The following is a 14134-nucleotide window of genomic DNA, read 5'->3' as shown; positions in this document are numbered from 1 at the left end:
AAAACAAAAAAACAAACTCTTAGAAATTTCATTTATACGATTTTAATTTACTTTCATTAGAATATAATACCTTAGAATCAAGTACCTTTAATACATCTAAACCATTTTTACTATAACTATTATATATTAATTATATCATAATCTTGAAATGACTTTGTTCATCGAATTTCATCGAAATAATGTAAAAATAATCAAATAACCAAATTTCCTTTAAAAATCTATACCGTGTCAACTGTCCTTCAAAGCAGAACGAACGAAGAACGATACAACGAATAAAATACACAAATGAAACTTCCGATCCCTCTAAAAAGGAACAAACACACGAATACTTAGGCATCAGTTTTGCTCCAGTCGGCGATGAAACGATCGGCTATACAAGGGTCTCAAACCCGACAACGGAAGTAATCGACGAAAATAATCGACAATAATGACAAAAACGAACATAACGAGTGAAGGTAGCATCCACTTAGCTCCGTCTGAATGAAAAATCCCTTGCATTCGGTATTGCAACGTTCGATCGAACGTCGACACGTCTCCGGTCTCAGTGAGCACCGTCGCTGGAAACCATCTCGCGGGCATGAAAAACGAAAGAAGAACAAAAGGAAAGCGAAAAAGGACGAAAGAAAAGAGGATCGGGGTTCTAATGTTGCACACGGCGATTCATGACGACTTGCAACTGGGAACGATAGCGGAGTAGAACGGCTAGGCCGCCAGCCTATTTGTACTTGGCGGCTGGTATCGCGGGATCGCGCGCGCTGTGTTCCTTTATTTAACCCCATAAATAACCCGTCGCTATCTCACCCCGAACGTTTTCCTACTAAAGACGGGCAACGGACGCGCGCTGCGAAATATTACGTGCTGCCAGTCACTCTGTTACGGGGTTGCCACGATGAGAATCCCCACGAGCAATCCGTGAAGCCAGCCAACGGAAAGAATACCCTAGCCATCGCGCTCTTTTTAGGGTGTTAAAAGAAGATCGTTGGCCGAGGAAGGACGAAGAGGTGTACCACTGTTCTATCGTCTTCAAACTTCAGCTGGGAACTTGACAATCCAACGCGTGAGGTCGCTGTATGTAGCTTTTTCTTAAAATATGATTTGCAACGTGCGATGTCAGTGATTCTCTTAACGCTATGGTAAATTTGTTTCATAGTTTGATTCTGATTTTGTGAACTCTTTAAGTTAATATTGAATTTATGGTTGAAACAGAGAATTATTATTTATTATTGTATAATTAATATCGTCATAATTAATATGTAAGTATTGAATAATTAACATATGCAAGATTAAATTATAGTAATCGATGAATTATTAAATTAGAAAGGGTATCACATTGTGAACACGTTCGAAATGATAGAATGGCTATATTTCTGATTTAATTGGTACCCGTTTATTACACAATAGAATAGTTCGATGGATCCAATGACTGACAGCAGTGTTAAATGATTAGGCGGTCAAAGTACGCTAACATTAAGCTGTTTCCGCAAAAGTTGCAAGGCCAGCCGAAGTTTCAAAGGAGTACGTTCTTTCCGATTTCCTTTGAAATATGTCCGCTCGCTAATTTCTCATTCGGGCCGACAAAGTGCGAGTACGTCTTAAGCACGAGTTGTGAAATGAACTTGTTAATTTCAGGGGACGGCAAGTTCCACGGGCAGGTTTTACAACGTTGCATTCATCGTCGCGTTCGTTCACACAGGCGGACAGTTTCGATGCATACGAAATTAATCTGCCGGTACAAGATTGAATGCAGCGTGCCCGGTGTCAGTTTTTCATACCACGGCGACACCTTGCGCGAAGTGGAAGTCGATTTCGCCGTAAATGCCACGCTATACCAAAATTATAACGTGTCATTAAAAAAAATTTATCACCCCTTTTCACGGTAGTTATTTCAAGCAATGTTTCAGTAACGACGTAATGAGAATTTAATAAAATCGATGCAGTTAATGCATTCCTTTCGCGACGTTCGAAGTAATTTCAATAATGTCACAGAAAGTGATACTTCGAAAGCCTGTATGAATATTTATTATTGAGAAATTGGATTCTATATACGTCAACCATACAGTAACACATTTGTTTAATAAACAATGCCTTATCCATCTAATTTGCAAATACCAATAAATTTCATTTAATCTTCCATTCCTTTAGTTCTCAGATTGATATATAAGTTATTCCGAAGTCAATACGGTTAAGCACGTTTTCTGATATTTTCTGATTTTTCCCAATTTTCAATGGAATAAATAATATTATTTTTAGTTATTAAAGGATTTACTCGTTTCTTCGTTTTCTCTAGATAAGAAAGTCCGTCTTTCTATAGCTTCTGAATATGTTGTATAATAATTTCAGAAGCCAATACATTAATTTTCTCAATTTTTCTTTCCTAAATTTAACCACATTGACTTCTGAGCAACTCATATAGCTACAACTCCGTTCAAAACCAGCTCGCCGATCTCTCAAGGACCAAGAATATTAAATAAATGTCCACTTCACATTATCTCTATATTATTTCACTTCTACTTACCAGTATTCACATAACAAGAAAAATCTGTTCAACGCAACAACTACTCAATCCGTTTCCATTCCCAATCACCGTAGCAGAAGAATTCGTTCCACGTGCTAGGAGTTTTACTCTGTAGCGGGTAAACAGCCGCGATAGCTTAGAATCGATATCTCAAAAACTTAGCTACTTCCGAAGCAAGAATCTCTAATTCGTTTATCATAACGAACGTTTCGCTGGGACGCTGAATATTTTACAAGTAACGGCAACGAAGGGAATGCCGGGCAACCGATCGATCGATCGCGATTACAAAATCGCGGCGAAACCGTGCGCGGCAGTCGCCGCCGAGCGAAATGATAGCATCGCGAGGCACGGTAAAGCGTATAATTCTCGGCGGCATTACGCGAACGTTTCGCGGCGGTCACCGCGTACAGCCGGGTATTAATTACAAATTAATGCGGCTAGATAGCCGCGTGCCATTAGAGGCAATCGGGTGCCCCGACCGTCGGCGTCGCGTTCGTCGTACGCGCGCGATCGGGTTCCCGGGCAGCAATTAAAACATTGTCGCCGCCCGCGGTGGTCGGAACGCGAGAAAATCGAAAGACCGAAAAATCGGGCGCAGCACGGGAACCCAATTTACTGGGCACGCCGCGGCCGCCGACTTTTATATTCTTCTTTACTCCCCGTCTAATTAAGCGCGCTGTCCGCTCGTTAACCGTTCGCTGAATATGCCTCATACATGTCGAAACCGCCCATACTAATTGCGTCGGAGGGAAATGATCGGTGGATATACAAACAAATTTTCCTTTTATTTCTTCGTTTCCCTTTCCGGCGGATTGAACGACCGTCGCGCCGCGAGATTACATAGACTTCCAAGCCTCCACTTTCTATTAGATCGAATTATAAATAATCTCCGATTATTTATACCGGTCCTTTTTCTCCGCCGATTCGCGCTCACCCGGTGATACTTTCTAGAAGTGATTAATCTATTCAATTTGAATATCTTCGTTATAATTGTTTCTTAATTATTATTTAGTGAAGCTTACCGGCCGACACTGTAATTAGAATTCCTCCGATTGAAATTTTGTTTGTCCCGTTTGATCTTATTCTAAGCGCTGATCGATCGACAAACTATACGTCTCATTCTACTTTGTAGTTTATGGTTTCTGTTGGATAGTGTGTGCATATACAGGGTGGTTTTTGAGTGGTTTCATTCTTTTAGGGTTTTCATTATTTTTATCGCATTAGTATGGAGGTTTTGAATACAATGTAACTAAGGTGTTTAACTGTAAAGATGGAGTTCGTTGGGGAAACAAGGAAATCGGCGGATCGTCACCGACCGACAGTGAATTATGGACTTTGTTCGTCACTATCGAGCCGATCATCCATGGCACTCGTCATCGGCCGCAGGGACTAACGTTATCGATCTCCGACGATCGAGATATAAGCACAATGCCCCCGAGGTGGTCCTGCGCGATCAATTTAATTCGAATAACTGGACGTCGCTCAGCGTGAGACGACAAATATTTAGAGTTGCATTAACAATGGCTTAGGTTTGATTAACGTTAACGTCAGCAAATGCAATTAGTATCGGTCGCGATACAATTTCCTGATATATTGTGCGGTTGATGGGTACGGACCAGACAGGGCACTGATTGTCATTAAATAAATGAGCGATCGATCAATCCGAGCGGATCGACGTCGATGAAGACACCGTAACAAGCTGACTCGAATTCTCGTAATTTGATAACTGATTCTGTGATGCCGTACGATTGTCCGGACACATTTAGTTGACAACCGAGATTTATGAGAAATGATTTCGTGGAAACTGAAAAGAATTATAGTTTGTACTGGATTTTACAGAAGTTTCTAATTGCTTGTAATGTATATAATTATTATGTAAAACATTCAATTAAAATTAGATAGATATTTTGACATTTTTAACCTCAATTTCTAGATCTTTTAACCAAATTCTATAACCTCTAATTAAACACATATAATTTGAACGTATATAATTATAATATTTCATATTTGAGAATTCTATGACGATTCACTTCACATAAGAAATGAAAAGAGAAATCGACAAGTTTCACAATTTCAACAAAATATCAATAAAAAACCACCTTATACATATCTCTAATAGTTTCTTGTCTTTTACAAATGGACGAAAAGTCACTGTAATGGTAACAATTGTTCAAATATCACGACCAAACTACATAAAAGTATGATCAGAACATCATGTCAACATAGTTAGAAACATGGTTAAGTGACACGCGTGTGGTCCACAGACAGATCGCGGCTCTTTCTGTCAAATATTTGATATCATTAGATTTAACGACCCCTACTGGATCTCTTGCTCTTTCTCTGCCTCTCCCCCTTCGGCCCGTTTACCACGGCCGTGTTAGTGGCTGCTGCCACGGCGGCAGCCTTTCATCTTCCTTAACCAGCACCACTCTCTTCCAACGTCCGGAACGACTATATACGTGTATATACGACTATATACGCGGACTCGGCTACGATGAGAGTCCATAACGCGACCACTGGTTCCGGAGAGCTACCGTCGCTCTTTGTGTGCGTGTATATAGGGTGTGTTCGCAGGATCATCCACCGTACGCGGTGCTTTCTCGTTATTAGGTCTACGTATGTGTCGCAGAAATGATTGTACGCGTTGAAAGTGTATATCATCTGATAATAAGTGTGATAGACAATTACTTCGACCGTAGAAACGTATTTTGTTTTGATCTTATTTTCTTTATTATTTAAGACAAAATTCTTTTTCGATGCCATGAAAGAAGTAACAGAGATTAAATGATTGAGATTCCACAAAATTTTCTGGGTTTCCTCGAATTAAAACAAAATTGTTTAATTTCAAATGGTTAGTTCTATTTGATAATTTTGATAGATTTGTATTTAACAAATTGATGAAGTTGCAACACGTTGAACTTTAGTGTGTCTCTGTTCGTTCTGCTGTAAATTGAAATGTAACAATCTGTGTAGTTAACAAGCATCATAATTTCTTAATCGGAGGCTTATTTACCAGCTGAACTTTCCACGTTCTGATGATGAGAACTGGTTAAGGCATATATGTATTTACGAAATTCTTTTTCGTTCGTTGTTCCGTCGATGTTAATCATTACCGTTGCCATAAAGGATTCCACTACGATCGATAGGGGAGAGGAACGCGTTCGTTAGCCGATAGCACCGCCTGTCCATTTATTCAATGATTATGATTGTGGCGAATCTGTTGAAGGATGATCATGATTCGTTTACGGATATGTTCGATCAATGTCTTGTTAGAGTTAACTGAAGGGCAGTTCAAGAAGTAATGAAATTCGAATCGTAATTGGAATATTGATATCGATGCCGGAGTTATTATCAACCGATTAGATTGATAGTAATCGATGACACGTTAGAGGGGTAGAGTTCTCATTTTCCGCCGAATCATTTATACATATATACATTCAGAATTTTTCACATGTACGTTATAGAAAAACAAGCGATATCAAGTTCCACCTTTCAATTCTTCCAGATACGAAGAACACGAACGATTTGATGAATTAATTAGAGAACAAGTTTTTTGGTTAATATTGAAACACAATTTATACACTTCCACTCCTAATCGTTCGAATAAATTCCCTTGTAATAACTAGACTGTAGAATTTCATTCAAATAAGGTTTTTATAGACAAATTGAGGGAAATCAGAATTGCAGTGAAATTTTATTTCCCTCGCTAATGGATTCGCCGAATGACGAATAAAATGAAACTGTCTTAGCTATCAGTTGACATTGTGTGTTGTACATTTTTCAAAATTATATACTAACCCCAAATTCTGTATTTCCTATTAAATCTTCAAAACATTCACCATTACTTCCGATAACTCAATCGTTCAAGTTTGAATTGGATTTTCGATGAATTAAATAAAAAGTCACCAAATAAATATCTACACATAATACACTCACCAATTTGTCTCTTTTCCCGATTCCTTTATTTATACAAAAATATTTTTCATCTGTGATTTTTGAGGATCATCAGGATTCCAAAATTATACTATAAGATTTTTTATCAGCGTTGAAAGGATTCGTGCGATTGAAATTTGCTTGTTTGCCCATAGATTAAACGGCCCGTCGCAAAGTAGGTGAACCATTGCCAACAAGAGCACTGTATATACCTGTACGTATGCTCAAAAAGATCGTTGCCGAGGAGAACTCGGAGCAACTTCAGCTAACTCGATTGTTCCGTACGGAACAAGGCGGCCTTTCACGCGGCCCTCGTTCTGGCGGTCTTTGATGAAGGGTCGGTACGTATCGCCTGGCTTGATGTCCCGCGAGGATAAGATTCAATTAAGTCGATATAGATGCGACGATAAGCACCGGTAGATAACAGGCCGCTCAATACGCCAGCGTATCATTACAGTTTAATGATGAAATTTTACGCGGAAAAGTGTATGCCCTGCAGCAATCTGCAGCCACTCGATGTTTCGGATTTTTCCGAGCCATTACTTTGCTCGGTAAACATTCTTAATTAATATTTAATCATCAATGTTCTTCCAGTCCAGCTTTTTAATCTATATTAGAATATGGATTGAATATTCGTTTAATCGCTAATAGTTCATTGGTATACATAGCATATCAACGACAACGATATTGAAAATTTAATATTAAACTTCATATTAACATACATGAGATTTAAATTAACTATATAATTAATGTAGACGAGACTCGGTGTGTTGTCGCTAATAGTCTTGGAAATTTAAAACCTGTAAGTAGAAAAGATTTTTTTAGTTCTTGAGTATAATTTTCTCCAATCTTTCTTCGTTATACATAAATTAAAAGGATTAACAGAACATAGATATGTAATATTCAGTGGAAGGTTCGGAAGGAAGGTTAGCTTTTATTTTGCAAGTACTCCACTATAACTGTGAAGCTTAAAACTTGTTTTCGAGGTAATAAAACTTTAGATGAGCGTAGAATTAAGAAGAAATGGCGAATGCATAGACTTTCCTGAAATACCTCGCGATAACAGGTATATGCACGCCTCATAAATCATCTTCGTGTATCTCTCGCAGCAAGAACAGATTTTTTGTTCAGGACAGAGACAGATAAACTATTCGAATTTCTTTTTTCTTTGATAAACATTCGAATATTACCTGCAGGAGGAAATTTCTTCGCCGAAGGAAACGAATAGAAAACAAGAAAATATTTGTATATTTTATAAATAATCAAAGAATACATTGTTTATTTATTCATGCATTTTTATTCATTATACCTACTATATAAAAAAAATCTCAATTTCCTAAAACTCAACGAAGAAAAAATATTTAAGAAAGTTTAATACGATTTCTATCTTCATCGGAATCTGATAGGTATCATAATAGAGTAAAGAAATTTTATAATAATAAACTAGTCCGTAAAAGTCCTTATCTACATAAAGATCAGCAGTCTATTTATAAAGCATTAAACTGCCTGCGCGTTTTTGTCCAAAAAAGGACTACGTCGAAAGGGAACGAAGAAGAAAGCATACGCTGTATAATCCCGAGATGAAAAATAAAGTATTAAGGTCGGATCTTCACGACCATCGATAATTACCAGCAAGCACGACGGATTTTTCGCTGTCCCGGCACTCGGCGACAGCTAATATCGCTGTCATATTTTTCGTGTGATCCCAATAGGAATGTTGCACCCGCAAAAAGCTCGAGGCACGTGCTTCGCGGAAAGCTGCGATAAATCTTCGTCCGCGCCAGCGGCCGGTGCTTCTACTACGATCTCGCGCGATGACGGTGCATCGCGTTCGCTGAGTCAACTCGGAATTCCGAAATGCTTGGATCGAGTATGAAGTTCGAGCTGCCTTAAACCGTTTTCACTGGCAAATTTTACGATCATCTTTTATTCATCGTATCCATCGTTTTGAAGATGAATGGATACGTTCTTGAACAGTTTTAGAATATTACAGTTGAAGTCTTCGTAATTTCTTGGACGTAGAGATAAAATATGATGAATCTTTTTGTTTATTTTGTAAGAGAAGCTATTCTAATGCAATTTGTAAAGAAAACAATTTAGAAAGGACACAAAAAGACAGTTATAACCACTGAGTTATCATTTATTTTCAGTTAAATAGGACAACTTTAAGTGTATAGAAAGTCAAGTATTCTATTATATTTTGTGTAATAAAATTCTAAGGTTTACTGCTCTCATAGAGAGTACGATAAACTATTTTACAGCAACAGCATACGTAATCCACGCTTAACTTTCAAAAAACTCGTACGTTGTAACTGTACATCAATTTCGATGTACAAAAGTTATTTCAAAATTGACCGTGTATTATTCATGATTTATTCTTTTTAGCGGGACGAAGTATTGACAAATGCGCGTTTTGAATTGTTCAAAAAATAAAAATGGAGTTTGACAGCCTGTAATTTATCGGTACGTGGAGTAATTCGACTTGGAAGTACACGAATATTTTCTTGGCACGCGAAGCAGCGATGTAAGGGAAGTATATCGATCAAATAGCTAACATCGAACGGGACGAAAGAAATGGAAGGAGAATTTGAAGAATGTCCAGAAGCGTGCTGATACACGGCGGCCGGCGAAGAACAAGTGTCGGCATCGTCAGTGGAACGTTTTTACAGAGTGGACATCGGACTCGGCCATGCGGACAAGAAGAAGATCAATTACGGTGACAAAACATTGATCGCGCGCTGAGTGCCGAAACTCGTTTGTTCCGGTAACTCGATGATTGGAATTGCCGTAGACACGTGGAATTTTCATTATACTGATCGACCGTTTATGCTGGCAATTAATTTGACGAAGTAAATCATGTGCATCTTACATATCATCTGTTTATATAATTAACGAAAATCCTTTTTTTCTTCGATGCAAAGTAAGGATAATCAATTTCCCTAAGTTTATAAAGAAAATGTACATTTATGAATCATGAACGAATCAAATACGGAATTTCGCGTAAGAAATGTAATCGACGAACATTTAGCTATTGAAAATTTGAATAATCAATCGAAGGTATAAAACTTATAAATTAAATCTACAATGTTCAGATGATTTACGCACCGAATAAAAATGAATAATTTGAAATAAGATCTAAGATCGCAGGGGAGCGTCTTTGTTTAAATATCTGAATTTCACTGAAAAGTCTTATCATTGTCTGACTTGCAACTTGCTTCCGCTTAACTTCACGCGACGATTCCCTGCGAGGTTCTTACGTTAAATAAGATGGACACAAACATGGATTCGTAAGAAGAAACATACGTTTTTTCTTGGAGTCCTCGTGCATACCTCCGGGTGTTGCAGCTCCATGATTATGGTGATGGAGGGCTAGGGGGTCCTGAGGATGCGGATGAATGGCGGCCAAGGCACTTCCGGCTGGGTCACCTGGGTTGACCGCGACCCCGACCCCCAGGTGGAGAGCACCATGCTGCGTCGCGTGTGCCGGAAGCTCCATGCTGATCATAGCACGCCACCCTCCTTCCAACCCTCGTCTTCCGCCACCCTACTCCACCTCGGAGAACACCCCGTCGATCTGGACGAGGCGTCTGGTCAACCCCTCGTCTCCTTCTGGAATCCGAATATTAAATAATGTAAAACACAAGTTCATTAATTAAACGAAAATACTTGTCATAATGAATATACAATATATATTTAATAAAAACAATAAATTATATATAAAATTATATATATTTGTATAATTTATATATCATAAATATATAATATATAATAAGAAAAAGAGAAACTATATAAAAAGTTGGAAGATCATTCGTACTAAAGAAAATTCATAGAAGTATCCATTTCCCGGCCCTCTGTGTCATTGATATTTCCTTTAACAGAGAAAAATACATTTCTCAGTTCAATTAACGAGGAATATATTCAAACATCGAACAGGTAGCAATACCGCAGGATGCAAAATCTGAATAAAAAACGCTTATTACGGCCATACTGAGCAGAATTTTCTTTGCGTCGTTCGATCGCGAGGTCGACAGGAAGAGGGTGGTCAGCCATCTTCCCGGCAGGAAATGTTAACAGTGTTTCAATCCCCGGCGATCCTCTCCCACACTCGAATGGCGCAAGAATAGCCGTAGACAATGATCCCCAGGCCGTTTGGTAGCGAGCGACGAAAGGCGGCGTGTCGCGGGTGCGCGGAGTGGCAGAAAAATAAGTCTCGGTGGTCCGGCCGAGGTTGAATCGCCTTTGCCACGCTTTTTACGCCCGCGGTCGATGATTTCTTCGTTCCTTTCTATGTAATGGCCCGGCGGCCCGATCTTTTTTGCTTATTACGGCCGAGAAGGCTGCCGCGGAAGAGGGCTCTCGCTGGCCACGAGGCGATTCCCGGATGAATGAAAGGATGAATGGAGCGTCATTTCGGGCTACGATAGTCGGGTTTCTCGACTCAGATGCGAGGACCCGTTCTCTTGGATTTGGATGATCGTTTCGTTTTTATTTTTCTTTAGCGGTGACGAGAGCAGAGCAGAGAGAGAGAAAGAGAATGGTAGAGGAGAAAAGGGGAAGGGGAATTGATTCTTGGCAATTCGATCGACCGCTGAACGTGAATTGAATCTTTCACTCCTGGACGTTTGTTTCGGATCACATATTTATTCCTGGCGAATTAGAGAATCGAGCTGAGTATTTTGATAAATGGTTTGAGATCTAAAGTGTACTTCATTAAATTGTAGGTGTTTTGAACCGCCAATTTTAGTTTTAAAGTGAAAGGAACTTGTAAGAAAATGGAATTAGTAGATTACTTCGGGGACTGGTAATCGCAACCTTTGAAATTCATGCTATCTTTGCTACAATCACTTTATATTCCTCGAATGTACTATTAACAGACTAAGGCAACTAAATTCCAACAAAACCAATTCTTAACTATGAGATGCAGTTGAAAATATCAATCTCTTCGTGAGAAAATAAATGAATGTTTTGAAATAATCATTTTACGAATAAACAATAAAGATTATTCTCCATGTTCACGTTTTCAAAGCTGCGAAGTTGAAACATTGATTTCAGTGTTCTTCGCGAATTACACAAATACTTTTCGAGTAAAGTAACCCTGTTCAGGCTTGTATTTACTTTAGAAGTGAATCCCCACGGAAACCCCACTTCTCGAGGCAACAATTTACCATGTTGTGCTAATAAAACCACGGCACAGTTAGGGGTCTGTAAGTACCAAAAGAATCTTCCGTTCCCGCGGCAGGAATTGCGCAAGAGGAACGGCGTAATATCTTCCCGGGCGGGTATCGGCGGATGAGCCAATCGTCATTGGGCATTCGTCGGTCATCCGTGAAATTCGAAGCGGCTCCCGCGTTCCGCGGGAAATTCGCGAATCTTTTAACTCGTGGGAGTGATACCTCCGCTCTTAGGCAACGTTTCCGGTACAACATTTCTTGAGAAACCCTATAAAATTAGGTATTTACTAGCCCCGAATTAATTTTCGATAAAATTAGATACTCGTGCCAATTATGAACCAAAGGTAGCGACTTTGTTGTTCAAGGACAGGTGCAACATATCTATCAAATAAGTTTCGATAATAAATAATAAATAATAAATAAGTACAGTTAACTAAACAATTCGAAAACCAAACGTGAAAAATATTAAAACATTAAAAAAAATGAACACAAATTGGTATATCATTGTTAGACGAATATATTCACATACAAATGATGTAAATTCGTTATGTTATCAATTCCCCATTTAAGAATTGAAATAATATTTCAATGTACCACGGAATCTTCAGACTCGCCGAAAGCAAATACCCATTCTTCATCCAACTTCCCGAATCAATTTCCCCAGAACGCTCGAAAACCCGCGTCAAAGGATCAAAGAACCCTCACGAAACAATTCGCAAGGCTCCAAGCTGCGAACGCCGCCGATCGTTCCCTATTTTCCCGTCCGGCCGGCCGGCAGGTCCGAAAAAAAGGGGGAAGGAACTACGAAACGACACGGAGAGGAAGCAAGAAAGGAAAGCGAAGCCGATCCCGGGGTTTTAGCAAAAAGCCGGGAACTTATCGGAAATGAGGACGAGGATGATTGTTTAGCTCGTAACCCCTCCCGCTTCCATCCGTTCGACGGCTGGTAACCTTCTCTCTTGCCTCTCGGCCTGGCGTTCTCCCTCTTCCTCTTGTCTCTGGGTTGCACGTAGTATTCGCGTAGTCGAAAGGGGGGCTCGTGCTACCAGAGCGCGCGGGGCCCTCCTAATGGACCCTGGAATGTAGCTAGAACGCCGAGTAAACGTCAGGTAAAAGCCCGGGACGATCGTTCCGGCAGGGGGAGAAAGGAGGCGACCGGTGCAAGACTCGAACGGCCTTAAGTAAAGCAAAGTGGGTGAGTCGTCGACGGGGCAAAGTACACGTAAAGACCAGGCTCCGCGGCGTACAGTCGTTCGGAGGGAGGGCCCCTGGTTCCGACTGTAAACCGTGGGAGTCAGCCCCGTACCCGGGTGGCACGCCGTGTGTACGCACTCGCTAAAACCATTGTTTATGGCGGCCCTGAAAACCGTCCGCGTACTTTACTAACTAGCCACCGACGATGCCCCGACGCTGTTTAGAGACTAGCCGGAGCTAACTGTCGGCGCTCCGATGAGGAAACGAGCACGGTCTGGCCACGGGAAACCGTCGGCTCATGTGTTTACGCAACCGAACGGAAGGATTTCTCACGTGTGGTCGGGATCATCAGAAATATTCACCTAGAGGACTGGGGGTTTAACCTGTGCGATTCGATGACTTCTAGGACGTGGACAGAACGATCGAATACTACATCAGTGTGGATAGTATGTTAGGTGGATAGGAGATCCATAATGATGATCGTTGCCTTCTAAGGAAAAGGGTTGAAGGATTCGAGAGAGTTTCCTGCAGTATGATATCCTAATTATAGATTCCCAATTGGAAATAGAGAATTGAACTTAACAAACTGGCAAATGTTCAAACTTCCAAGCAGAAGAGCGCGAAGACATATTATACTGAATGCAAGCGCTGTACAGTATATTTATTTACAAACTTATGGATCCTGATAACCCAAGCTTGCTCTACACGAAGAAGGAACTGTTTTAAGAAGCAACATCAAACGATTACAGCCAGGCATACCGACAACGATCGAATACTATCAGTTTTTAATAAAGTAATCGCGTTAATCGCTTCGAATATCTCCATGCAGGAATGCGAACCCCGATCGGCACCTTACGCAAACAGCAATAGTAGGCGATGCTGGCGGTTTAACTAGTCGAAGGCCTGCCGATGCAGTAGCGATGCACCGGGCCGCGCCGCGCCGGTAGCTGGGCCAGAACGTGCAGAGCTACCTTCGCTTCCTCCTCATCTTTCTCCGCCGCGGCGTCGGATCCCCCGGCCCGGTCGGGCCCGTAATGGCGGTGCTCTCGGGGCTTAACAACGCGTGACAATATGCATCAAGAAATTGCTCGACCGAGGAACAACTCTTGCCCGCGCTTGCTCCCGGTCCGCGTTGGCGCGGCTCTTCGCGCACGCCTTCGAAACGGTCTCGCCTCTCTACAATGGGATCGGTCCCTGCACGGACAAGCCCCAGAGGACTGGTGTTCGCGGGGTATACAACGCTCGAAACGGCGAGCGGCGGAGTCTCACGCGAAAACGCCGATACATTATGCAACCAGTCGGCCCATAAAGGAACGCGAGC

The 14134-nt window shown here is 40.8% G+C and overlaps 1 protein-coding gene across 8 annotated transcripts in view; it reads right to left on the bottom strand.

Annotated features, from left to right (window-relative positions):
* Window positions 1-14134, bottom strand: part of sv (paired box protein shaven) — a 199451-nt gene that overhangs the window by 146451 nt on the left and 38866 nt on the right. For 7 of the 8 annotated variants that reach the window (XM_076370608.1, XM_076370609.1, XM_076370611.1 and 4 more), the window contains exon 2: window positions 9752-10057. In XM_076370608.1, the coding sequence (XP_076226723.1) occupies window positions 9752-9953 (202 nt within the window). In that variant the 5' untranslated portion in view covers window positions 9954-10057. The remainder of the gene's footprint in view (window positions 1-9751; window positions 10058-14134) is intronic. The other variant, XM_076370610.1, reaches the window with a different exon arrangement.

This window comes from Nomia melanderi, chromosome 9 (genome assembly GCF_051020985.1).
Source record: "Nomia melanderi isolate GNS246 chromosome 9, iyNomMela1, whole genome shotgun sequence".
Classification (NCBI taxonomy): Eukaryota; Metazoa; Arthropoda; class Insecta; order Hymenoptera; family Halictidae; genus Nomia; species Nomia melanderi.
Note: the sequence above shows the minus strand (reverse complement) of the source record. Positions and strands in the feature narration are given on the sequence as shown.